Source organism: Hippoglossus hippoglossus, chromosome 3 (genome assembly GCF_009819705.1).
Source record: "Hippoglossus hippoglossus isolate fHipHip1 chromosome 3, fHipHip1.pri, whole genome shotgun sequence".
NCBI classification, from domain to species: Eukaryota; Metazoa; Chordata; class Actinopteri; order Pleuronectiformes; family Pleuronectidae; genus Hippoglossus; species Hippoglossus hippoglossus.
The window spans coordinates 7777063-7790601 of record NC_047153.1 but is presented as its reverse complement, the minus strand read 5'-3'; the positions used below and the strand labels follow the sequence as shown (position 1 = coordinate 7790601).

The 13539-nt window shown below is 41.1% G+C and overlaps 1 protein-coding gene across 1 annotated transcript; it reads left to right on the top strand.

Annotated features, from left to right (window-relative positions):
• Window positions 1–7580: 7580 nt before the first annotated feature.
• Window positions 7581–13539, top strand: lysmd2 (LysM, putative peptidoglycan-binding, domain containing 2). Its single transcript, XM_034573119.1, has 3 exons — window positions 7581–8068; window positions 9483–9820; window positions 12720–13539. Exons 1-3 carry the CDS (start codon window positions 7814–7816, stop codon window positions 12769–12771), a joined length of 645 nt encoding a protein of 214 aa, XP_034429010.1. The 5' UTR covers window positions 7581–7813; the 3' UTR covers window positions 12772–13539.

Sequence of the window (13539 nt, the reverse complement as noted above, 5' to 3'; positions counted from 1 at the left end):
ACTTAAAGTGCTATATAAATATAAAAGCAACCAAAGCAATGGCCACCACCCATCCACACACAGATTAAGATTAATAAAAAGATCTTAACAGGAAGTGAGGGAATGCTGTCATTAAATTTGAAATGAGCACCAAAGGCACTTAAAGTTAAAAGATAAAGGTGAAATACAAAAATTGATAAGAGGTGTGAAAAGATAAAATAAGACACAAAAAGAGGTGAACAGAATAATAAACAAAAAGAGGTATAAAGATAAAATAATAAAAAAGATGTGATAAAGATAAAGATACAAAATAAAATGTTAAAAGAGATGTGAGAAGGATAAAGAGAAAAACCTTGTTCCACATTGAAATACAATCTCATCACCAGATTTACTTGGTGACGAAAGATGTTCATAGCCTCAGGGATCATGTAGATCTATTCTAGATTTCACGGTTGAGCCGTTGACGTTTTGTGTTCATGTAAATCTTAGCATGTTCTATAAGTTGAGAGCTGCAGACCTCGTTCTGCCTGACAGGGTCGGACTCCAGAGTCAGAAGGTTTCATCCTCTGGGGAATGTTTAAACTTGGAGCACAGCCCTGCCCAGACCTGGGGAGACCTAATTAAAACCTGATGAGAGAGAAAAATGTCCCTGAAAACAGAAATGTTGGAGGGAAATGTCAGTGTTCTTCCTCTGAGGGAACATGAAAGTCTGCAGCAAACATTGAGATATTTCAGTCAGGATCCGACATGCATAGCTGTGCTGCTATAAGTAAAAAGAACTACAGTCTAAATCTGTGTGTAACTACTGAGGACCAGATTGAAAACAGGCTGTGGTCAGATCTTAAGCTGCGACAGTATTTTTAATGACCTCCAGACGGACATGTTGGTTTGGGAGGTACTCGAGGTAGTGTACGCATACGCAGCCTTTAATCAGATCCAGCTTCTGAGACTGTTGCCACATGCCTGAGAGATGATGTAATGTGTATGACTCCATCGCTCTCTGAGCTTCCTGTGCCAGAGTAGCTGTGGTGAGCTGCTGTCAGAGAAGGCCGGGGTGTGACTCCAGTGTTTCCACTCGGTGAGGATCCAGAGAACGAGAACAGCAGGTTTGTGTCCTGACTGATAAAAACGCACCAGAAGGCTTTGATTCAAAGGAAAAGTCCAAACCTGGCACGGTGAGCTACACAGTTGTGTGCTTATGTAAGTACAGTAACGGTTCCCTCAAACCAGGACTATTAATAAACACCACTCACTCCTCTGCATGTGGAGAAAATAGAGTGAAACACACAGCTCCTGGAGTCCGAGTCTGTATTTGAGGTTGATGTTCACGGACATGATGAGGATGATGAGTTTGGTTTGAAGTAAAAGGAGAAATCTCTTGAAGATGAAACCTTGAAGGAGATTTTCATATTTTTCAAAACCTCAGCTCACACATTACGTCAACTGAGGTTCTTACAAAACTGAGACTATTTAACATCAAGCACCAAAGTCTAGTAGAACAAAGACAGATGATTACAGAGCTGTCAGTAACAGGGATCAGGCTGCTCACTCTTCATCCTTTATTAAATCACTCTTCAAATCCTAGTTTTTAGAATGTGAATTTAATTGGCTTATGGTCTGAGCTCTCTTTATAGCAGACTTTTATACAAAGGCTGCCTTGTAGTCACCTTTGTATTTGATTGTTTTTTATATTTGGCATCTTTTGATTCAGACGTTTTTTAATAGTTTTATCATTTTGTTGAGTAAAGCAGTTAGTAACTTTGTTTTGAAAAGTTCTTTATAAATAAAGTTTATTGTGCCGAGGAGGTCATGTTCTGGTTTTGTCTGTCTGTCAGTTAACAGGATGAGAAAATGACGGATTACCACTTGGGGGAAGATGCAGGAATTGTTTTCACTTTCTTTTGTGAGTTTTTCTACATTTTGGCTGATATCTCAGATTTCTCATTCATGGATCCTGATGAAAATAGATCAGGCATATTCAGGGGAATGATATTTGTGTGTGAAATTTGATGATGAGGCTCTGGTGAATTTGAATGTGGTTTTAAAAGTCTCATTCTAGTTTTATACGTGTGCCTTTAATGTGCTTGTGGTCTGAGCTTACTTTTACTGTAATTTGGATGTCATCTCACAATAACATTTTTTTACAAGGGTATCCTTAAGCCATTTTAGAATTATTTTACATTGTTCTGTTTTTCTTTCTTTCTTGCTCCTTTGGATCGATGATTGATTGACATTCAAACAGTTTTTTCATTGCTTTTATCACTTAGTCTTATAGAGGATTTCTTAACTCTATGCTATATAAATAAAGTTTATTTTTATTCATTACATGTAATAGATACTTGTTGCTCAGTCTGATTATTAATGATGTTAATCTAGTTATGGGTGAAGAGGTTGGAGCCCGCCGGCCGTCACGCTGACGAGGATTAAACTTCACTGGCCTGACTCCAGCACCGACTCGCCTCCACGTGAACTGCAGAGTGATGGAAAGAGAAGCAGATGTTGCACAGATATGAACTCGTGTCAGTGCTGACAAAATTCTGCCCTTCCCCTGATTCTCATCCTCTGACGTCCGACACCTTCCACACACACAAGCTTTGTTCTGCTCGGTCCTGCAGGTGATTGGTGACTCAGCCCTGAACACAGCACTCTGCAGTCTGCCTCTATCGTGACCTCATGCATGTGGTAAACAAAGGCGTGTAGATAATGTAGAGGAGAGACGGAGGAGGGACACTTGTTCTCTACTTTATTCACAAGCAGCCAAGGGTGTGAGTCAATCACTAGAAAAAACAAAGAACTACACACCGTGTGTATTTTAGAGGAAAGTAGGTCACAAACTGAACCAGAACTCATGATTCAGGCAGCAGGATACAAATAAAACCAGATTTAAAAACCTGTTTATTGATTTTTTTCTTCTTTCCATTGCTGAAAAGCCTCAAGGTGAGAGCTGACATGTGGGCAGGACCAGTGATGTGTCCTTCAAACACTGCCTCATACCTGACTGGGTTATGTAATCGTCCTGAGTGCAAGCTGTGGACCCTGAGAAGAAATGTGCAACATCTGTGAGCGAGCATCTGATCCCTGCAACCCTGAACCCCTGCAACTGTTTGGCTAAGGAAGGAAAGGCACCTTTATTTGTATAACACATTTCAAAGTGCTTCACAGAAAATATCAAAGGCATCTTGATGAATTGTACAAGCAACATAAGACACTACAAAAGAGAAGCCTTCAAAAAGAAAGTTAAAGTTAAAAAGGAGTTGAGAGTGCAAATTAAGAAATTAGTAATTGTATGATTTAATAAGAGGCTGTGGCCATTTTGTCCTAAATGTCAGCTTTTACAGGAATGACATCCATCTCCATTACCAGGCAGCTCAAGTGACACTGTTTTATTAATTTCCCTCCATTTGGGTTAAAAATAGCAAGTTGCCTCGGCTTCATAACGTCAAACGCATTGAGCCAAGTGAACGTCCCAGTCCGAGTGGAAAAAGGATTATTAGCAGCGCTGTAAAACGGTGTCTGGCTCTGGATTCTAATAAAAAGTTTAACTTGACTTTCCGTGACATAAAGAAATGGTTCCCTTCAACAAACTATTTTATACGAATCCAGATTAAGAATTATGTTGCTGTTGATCCTTGAACTGTAGTTGTTAATAAGTTTCATAATGTCTGTGGTGGTTAAATATTTGTGGATGAACAACCCTCCTGAATAAAGACTCTGTCAAACCAAATTGACCGGTTCCATTAAACAAAGAAGCTCCCGTCCTTCTAAAGTTTGTCATGTTGACACTTACAGGTGAATGACATTGTAGATAAACACTGAACACATGTTAAAGTTTTCTTAAATTATTGAAAACAAGATCCTTTAACTTTTAAATGTATGTGTTGATCAACTGGCGCCATCTGGTGGTTAAACATAATACCATGGCACATGTGCAATATTTAAAATGTCCGACAGGGGTCAGAAATAACTCATAGATATATTATGGTGTAATAGTAAAAATGATCCTGTAGATGTCCCCATCATCTCAAACCATTAACTTTATGTAGCTGCATAAATCCCATTTATTGTAAATGGTAAAACAGTCTGGATTGTTAGTACTGTATTTATTTCTAGTCGTGATGACAACTCGTAGCTCTTTTATTATTCACCCACTCACACACACATTCATACAGTGCATCTGTGTGCACTCTCTCTATCACTCATCACTCACACACTGCTGTCACAGACATCAGGGGCAATCTGGTGTTCAGTATTTTGCCCCAGTATTTTGCCAACCTTCTGGTTAGTGGACGACCTGCTCCTCCTCCTGACCCTAAACCGCCAGTTATGATCAATAAACAGCAGTGTAACACTTTGAAAGTACCTCAATCAATCAATCAATCAAATTGTATTTGTATAGCCAATATTCACAAATCACAGTTAGTCTCATAGGGTTTAACCTTAAACCTCAACTTGCTGTGTTTAGATGTTATTTATTTCCCTTCTACGATAAATAAATATGAGTTTCTCAACATTAAAAAACCTGAAGTCTCACAGGCTCACTGGTTACGATGAGACCTGCGGGTGCAACCGGATCAAGAGGCGGCTCCAGAGCGTGTTGTCATGGTGATGTTGTGACACATGACCCGTGGTGTTGTTGCTTCTCCTCCATCTCTTCATCTATAGCCATGATTTCCTTTGTGTGTTTTTCCTACAGCAGACGAGAAGATGGGGGGGGGGGGGGGGGGGGGGGGGGAGTGAAGTAATCTGATTTCTACTGTGGTCCGTCTGCCACTGTAGATTTTGAAAACAATGGAGGAAAATTGCATAATTTTAAACATGAAAACGATTTTACTCTCCTCCCTCTCCTAACTGTAGCAGACCTGCACAAAGACGAGGAGCTAATGCAACACGAGCACCGAGCTGATCTGCAGTTCAATCTAAAAAAAGTGTCATCTCACATTGAGAACATCATTTATAATTAATGCACCGGCTCTGTCCTCCTGGTCTTTGTTCCGATACGTACGATTAATGACTGGATTTCCATCTGAAAATGCCAGGCACTGAGATTACCACAGCATCATCTCTAACCAACAGGGACTAATTGAATAAATTAATCATTCACAGATCCTGAATGCATTCGTCGCTCCCTCAGTGTTTGTCCCTCAGCATATTAGATTTCATGGAGGTAGGACCCGTGCATCCTCGAGTCGCACCTGCAGCTTTTGTCTTCCTATTAGTTAGTCAATGCTTTTCAGCAGCAATGCTATTAAATTAGAGTGTATGTTTAAAACTTTGGTGAATTCAGTGCCACTCTGGGTTCTGAATAATCATGAATGATACCAAGAGCACAGATGATAGAGACAGGAGGTGTTGAACCATCCAGTAATGAATCCATGATGAGTGAAGTTCTGTCCCTCACAGCGGGTTCATCCATAGCTATCATATAACTTGGTTATTTAACTGGGATTTATCTTGGTTTTCATTTAAGGTCTTTCATTTATCCGTCTGTTGATGATTAACTGACCTGTTGCTCCTCAGTTTACTGTACTCTATGTCCATGTCCATGTCCAGATCAGGACTGAAGATACACAGGGTTTCATCACAGCAGAGGGAACAGGAGATAATGGAGACTTTATATACACGTGAATTAGAACAAGTTATATATGTTTGATATCATCAGTGCCATCGCTCAGGCTGTCACGCTATACGCTGAAAGTATGAATGTATTGAAAAGTTAAAATTCAATTGGTACAATCAAACTGAAACATGCAACAACTACTGTATGCGTTCTTTACAGTGTTTAGTCCTATCATGTGGGTTCAAGGATCATTTTGAAGTGAGGAATATAAACACTGCTGATAGAGTGAAAGAAAATAACATGTGTTTTTTTGTGTATCTTTTTTACTTTGACGGCATCACCTCTGTTTGATTATTCCCGTTCTTAAAAGGTGATTAACACTAATATCAATATAACTTTAGGGAATGTGGAAAAATGTTATTTAGTGAGTAACCAGTCACTTCCTCATTTGCCAGACTTTATGACACTGATATCCCAGCTTGGGAAAAATCTGTCTTTTTTCACAGTTTTTCGAAGCACGTTATTTTCCTGCATGGTCGGTCATGGGACTGTTGAGCAGGTTCCTCCTGCTTCTAACAGCATCGGCTCCAGATGTCACATGCAGTGGTCAGTGGTCACAGAGACCTGCTGAATGTTTCCACATGATGTGAAACGCCTTACTTCATTATCTGTAACACAAAAAAGTGAGTTATAACCAACTGAATGTTTGATCTATAAACCTTACATTCGAGCCAATCATCATATCAATTCATTCAGTAAAATACCCTTTATTAAATCAATAAATCCTAACTTTGGTTGTGGGGCGACATTTAAACTGGGTTAAAACGGGCCGAGTTATTTTTTCTGGTCAGCCGCATTAGGGCCATTGTTGAGCCAAACAAATGTGTCTACCTGGGAGGCTGTAACTTAAAACTCCTCTTCAAGATGGGGCCTTAAGATTAAGAAGTCTAATATTACAGCTGTTGCTTTAAGGTCCCATTGCAGTGAGTGCATATTGTGACTGTGTGGTGCACATTCAGGATTAACAAGCAAATGTGCAATTGATTCAATTTCAAACTCATTACCTCTCGTTTCTCTCGGGGCCTTTGAGGGTGTGGGGCCCTGACCTGGACGGATTATGAGAACTTGGGCTCCTGGATGTAGTCATTAAAAAGGCCCACCACCCTCCTATATAGAAGAAATAGAAACATTATCATTAAAAGTATTTTTAAATCTTCGAACAAGAACATTAGAACAGATGATTGAATGAGAGTATTTAATATTAGTTACCTCTGCTAGTGTTGCTCGAGTTTGGAGCAAGCTACTTCAAGGAATGCAAGCGTAGACTATGTAGCATGTCTATTTATTTATCAGCAAAAACTGTAATATAGATTCTTATACGCCACATTTCGTATTTTGTGCTAGAACTACTTTGTTGTATTTGCAACTTTTTAATCAAGCAAATAAGTTGGCTACTTCCTGTTTGAGAAGTTTGGTTGAAGCAAGTTTGAGTTTACTCCACTTTATTCTAAATACATGTACTAATTTTGGCATTATTATTAATAATAATATCACTACTACTATTACTACTACTACATCTTCTTCTTTTTCTACTACTACTACAACTGTTACTACTACTACTACTAATAATAATAACAAGAATAGGAAGAAGAAGAATAGACTGTTTTTGTATTCATTAATCTCAAAATTACTACTACTACTTCTACTACTATTAACAACAACGCTAATACTAATACTACTTCTACTACTAATCATAATAATAACAATTATTATTAATACATATACATATATTTTTTTCTATTAGTTAATCCCAAAATTACTTTAAAGAAAATGTGTCTACCGGTGACTATCATCGTATCCAAGCCTACTCCAAGGACCTGCTAGTAAATTATATATTAATAATAATAATAATAATTATTATTATACAATAATTATTAATAACATATATTATAGATAACAAATCTTGTTAAAGTAATAAAGATATATGGTTTTTAAATGTTGAATTATTTTGAAAGTGCAACCGGAAGCTGTGTCCCTGCTCTTCCTGACGCGCTGTACGTTATGACGTCAACACAACGGATCTGTGACCAGAGCGGCTCGTGAGGTGATTCTACCCTGAAACATGTCTCTGCTCCCCGGGGCCGACACGGTGAACGTGACCGGGCCTGGGAGCCTCCCTGCCGCCTAACCCGGCGACTCACGTCCCCGCAGCGACGCGACTGGAGCCTTCAAAACAAGCCGGAGGCGACGGGGGCCGCTTCATTGACTCAAGAGAAGATGGCGGAGTTCTCGCCCGTCCTGCCGATGCGGGATGGAGGAGGAGGAGGAGGACGGTTCGGTCAGCCCATCTTCCCTCGCTCCAGGTCCGGCTCCGAGTCGGAGAGCGAGCTGTCCCAGAGCCTGGCCCGGACCAAGATCCGCTCCTACGGCAGCACCGCGAGCGTCACGTCCTCTCTGGGGGAGAAATACATCGAGCATCGGGTTTCAGACAGCGATACTCTGCAGGGCATCGCGCTGAAGTACGGTGTCACGGTAAGAGTACTACACGAGTACTGCGAGGACAGGAAACCTCACCTGGTAGATATATACTGTATATACTCACTGGTGAGAGGAGTATTGTGTGACACACAAGGTTTAGATAGATAAAGAAAGATAGATGGATAGAAAACTGCACATACTCCCTAAGTAAATGATCCACACCAAAGTACTACAGTACACTGTAAAGTACTTAATATAATAGAATAGCCTATAAACAAGAGACTCAATAAAAGAGATGACAAACTATGAACAAGTACCTTTGTGTACATTGATGTACCATCACACCAGGGGGTTTGATTCCCTTCCTCAAACTCAGACAATGTCCCAAAGTGAACCAGAGGCCACAAATACCTCGTTTAACCCTCGGTTCAAGAACAGTTTGCACCCAGTGCATCGATATCGTGTGCGTGTTCCACTTCCTCTGGTGGGAACAGGGGCTCAGTTTCGACTTCTTGGTTGTGCTTTCATTTTTAAAGTAAATGCAACATCCTCAAACCTCCAGTTGGCCCAGTAGCCTCGGGTTCATTGTCCCAGTCATATGTCAATTGAATGTATTCTTACTAGAGATGTTCCAATTCCATTTGTCCCTTTTCCATTCCCATGTCTGGACTGAACCAATCTGATACCAGTGCATTTAAGAAAATAACGTATAAAACATTTACCCACTGTTTGCTATACCAACCCTGTATGGAAGTGATGATGTCATTGATGCATGGCCTCATGTTGTTGTTATGGCAACATTTGTGCTGCCCCTTGAAACGGAGGTTTACTTACAAACAGAACACTTCTTCTTCGCTGCTCTTTAATCACAACCTAGGGGCAGCTCAGTGCAACTGCTGTTTTGTAGCAGTGAAGAAGAAAATGCATTATGGGAAAGGTAAATAGCATTTTATCTGGGTGAAACTAATACACTGTGAAGACCTGGTAACTGATTGGTAGATAGATTTGCATACTCGCTAATGACCGACACGGAATTAAAAAGTATCGGAGGCACTTCCGATGCTGGTATGGGAACATCTCCATTGATTTTGTATCACCTTTCAAAACAAAGTGCTTTACAGGCACTGAAATGCTCCTTTAAAAACAAACGACAGTTCTCATAATGCATTTCATCTTCCCTGCCTTCTCTGCAAGTAAGTCAGTGAATCACCATTTATTTAAAACATGTCTTTGAACTGATCGCATCATACAAACCGCACACACACGTCAGTTCTAAATGGGTCAACAACTGACTGACACTATAATAGCAGCATAAGCTGTGTGTACAAAGCCTGTGAGAGTGGTTTCATATTAAGGTTTTCACTTGATGAGGCACAGGACAAAAGCAGGAAATGATACTGATCGTGGTGTTAGAGCCACAGAAGCAGTTTCTAACACAATCTTTTTCAATGTCACCCTGATGTGCCAGATGGAGCAGGTCAAGAGAGCCAACAAGCTGTTCAGCAACGACTGCATCTTCTTGAGGAACAGCCTCAACATCCCCGTGGCGTCCGAGAAGCGCTACACATTTAACGGACTCTCTCTAGAGTCGCCCGATGGGGACGGCGAAACGGCGTGCCAGGAGGGGGACTCGCCCTCTGTTACACCGGATATTGAGGGACCCTCGCCGCCTCCATCCCCGCCATCAGAGGACTCCAAGCCCACCCAGCCAGAGGAGCTGTCAGCCAAAGACTTCTTACACAGACTGGACTTGCAAATAAAACAGTCAAAGCAGGCGGCGCGCAGGCTGAAAGAAGAGGAAGTAAGGTGAGGCCATGAAAACCCCCCCAGACATCTGCTTCTATCTGCTTCATCTTGTCTGTGTGTGGATGTGAGCAAAAGTTAAGGTTTTTAAAATATGGGTAAACTGGTTAGATGGTTGACTTTAGCCTCGTATAAATAAGTAAACCTGTCTGCAGCTCTTTCCTGGTTTGGTGTTCATCAGCTGAATGATCATGACCACAGAGTTTTTTCTGCCTTCCAAACTGTGAGTGTTTACAGGGTTTAGTAGACAGAAAAGATTTGTACGATGTATTCCAGCCTCTGTAGGAAGATCTTTGGTGTTGGTCACAGCCCCTTTCCCCAAAAGCAATTGATCCCAACTCATGGACTCACAATGGAACCAAAATCCTCAGATGTTGATCAGAAAAGAGAAGAACACTTCAAAACACCAGAAAAAGCTTTCAGACAGGTTTTTATAATGTATTGCGAAGGTTGACCACCTGAAATAAAACGGTGGAGTACTCAACCAACCAGGCTCAGCGATACAAGCCCCACCCCAAAGGTTACTGTACTCCCCCCCGAGCAGGGTCTTTTTTGGGGGTCAAAAGATTTCCCCGAACTATGATTTAGACCCTGGTCCTTGCGGTGGAAAAGCTCAGAGTTCCTGCAAAGGCTCCTTGAAACACAGCTTCAGGCTTCAGATCCTTGTAGGAAATGAGGCCCAGACTCTCGACCCTGAGCTCAGCGGGAGCTCGTCAGAGGTCCCGGTCAACAGGAAATGCAAACAAAGCAGGCAAAATGTTTTCACAGAGGGCAGATCCAAGATCGGAATCGGGGCTCTCCAGATCAGATGTGCTAGCCAGATGCCCGGTTATGCAACACTCAGCAGATCGTGTCGAATCAGGTCCGTCCACTGCGTGTTGAGACAGGGAACGCTTTCACATCTGCCTGGTCGCGAGGTAGTAATGGATGCTTGGCAGATTTGGAGAATTCTGGAGAAACAGGCTTTGTTGCTATTATCAGTTTAGTCAGGACTGAGTCACACCCCTCTGACGACACACACAAACACGCACACAAACACACAAACACAGTTTTTCCACTTCACAGTCTTAACATATCTCTCTCATTCTGGAGTGTTTTCAGTCTGAATTCCTGTGGCAGCTCATCCTGCCCAGCTCAGGGACATTATCTGACCCTTCTGGTCACTACACCAGCATTATTATTGGTCGAAACTATGTTCACACTACAATTCTTCCTAAAGAACATAAAAAGGGACTTTCTTTCTGGATTAAATCAACTGAACAGTTTATTCCTCATCATATCCCTTTAATTTACAGAATAATAAAATGTAGGCTTTATATAATTTAGTTTTTCTATTTATAGCGTGATATGATTTAATTGAATTCTTTTTTTCTTTATAAGCGTAAGAGCGAGAATTCCCTCAATCAATATATAGTAAAACATCCCATGACTGCATTATGTCACTAACTCAATTGAAACTCATTTAAAGGACTATCTTAATTAGCAACATGTGATCAACAGTCATTGGTCCATGTGATACTATATGTAAGCAAAGTATTTCATTATTTCAGAGCCACTGACTGGAATCATATTTCCTTTCAGTTTTGCCAGGATGTGCCTGTAACTGTAAACCTGTGCCGTGTTTGACGAAGCCACGAGCCTTGAGCAAACATGGAGATGCAGTTTTTGTTTACCTGCGAGCCGAGGAGCGAGCCGAGCTTTAGGATCAGCTTAGTGTCTGACTCCAGCCACATGTCAGGTTGGCCTTTAGACAAACAGAGGATCACTTTGTTGTATCAGTCCCAGAGCAAACACAGAGCCGCACGCCTGCCTGGCTTTCTCCTGAGGATGAGACGAACCACAAGATTCACTGACAGGAATATAATGTGGAACAGCTGGTTGAGACATTACCTTTTACATTTGATCAGTAACTAGGGATTGACATAAAGACCCTCGACAAATATTCTGCCATCCTGCAATTTGCTGTTAGGTCCAAACACATCTGTCCTATCACTTACATTTATTATAATCATTTGAAACATTATTTATGGTACAAAATTATGAGGTAGGATAATTAAAAGAGAGGATTACGAGGATAAACGGCAGATTAAAGAAACACTGATGCCAAACAAATAACTGTTGCTATGCATAAATATATTAATGCTGTAAACAAAGGCCCAGGAAGTGGAATAATTCCTCTTCGCTGGTTTTGTTCATGAACAAAGAAACGTCACAAATCTGATTTTGTTTAGTATTAACTGTCTTGCTGCTGACAGAGAGATAAACATAGAATTTGCTTAAAGGTGGTTTTAAACAGCTGACTATCACAGAGTTAGACAGATCTCAGTTCTGCCTTCCACTGCATCCCCGGAGGAAATCAATAACTCTGGACTGTATCGGGCCAATTAGCTTTTCTGAGTTTCTTGGAAAGTTTCGAGGATTGATTACCGTGCTCCTTTGGGATGTTTTCCAGTCCGAGAAAATCCCCCACTCTGTGGAAACTTTCTTTGAGCCTCCTACTTTTACAGTTCTCTGTCCTCTCTTCAAAGCTACGCTGTAAAGCCTCTCTAGTCCGTCCTGGATTGATTTTGATCTTTCCCCAACTCAGTTCTGAGTGTAGCAGCTCCTTTGACAGCTTTTATTTGTGAAACTAGTTTTCGAAAATCTTTTAAATTAATGATGTTACTCCAAGAGATTTTTTTGCGTTGCACTAAAAGGCTCTATTCTGTCCAGATGAGCCGTCAGCCTTGACGCGGCCGTTCGATCAGCCTCATCCATTATTCACACACTCACCTTAGACACTGTGGTGACGAAGACAGGAAGGGGGAAGCACGTCTGTGTGGGCAGCTATATTAAAACCTGTTTCCATTGTGGAAAATTTCCCATGAAAATTTATGGTTGTAAATCTTTTTCTCATTTGCAGGAGCAACGAAGACAACTACTTGGCCCCTACAACGTCGTACCAGGAGATATGAGAGACTAGTCTGTTTACCTGAGGCCCTGTTCCGGAAGCACACACACACACACACACACACAACCACAATCTCCTTACTTTTCTTTATTTCTGCTTTTTCTTTTACCGAACCACGTTGAACAAAAGTGTCATGTTTGCCTTTTTATTTATTGTTGTGCAGTTATTATGATGTATATGATAGTTTTTTTTTGTACAGTGTTACAGAGAGAGTTAATCAGAGCACATGTGCCCATCCACTTATCTTATGCTTCTGAAGCTGCTGTACAGAACGCACCTGCTGCATAAGTTCACACACACACACACACACACACACACACACACACACACACACACACACACACACACACACACACACACACACACACACACACACACACACACACACACACACACACACACACACACACACACTCACTCTGAGTGCTAAGCAACTCCAGACGGATTAGCTTGTTAGACTTGCTAACTGCTGCCGATGTTCTCAATCCTCCTCTTAGAATAGTAACATTGAGGAGCATTTTCAGGCCTTCAGCATCAGTGTTTACCCAGAATGAGCGCACCGCTCTCAGGGGCGGTGGACGGACTCCAGCCTTTGTTCCATTTGCCTCCATCGAAAGCTTTTTGTTTTTTTGCTTTAGGAACAGAAGGGACTGCTCTATTTTTTTTTTTTTGAAGTGTGAATGTATTATTTATGTGTGTAACAGCTGTTTAATTGTGCTTTTAAATTCTGTTTTGTTTTGTTTGGAGAGAATAAACATGTATTTAAACCAGA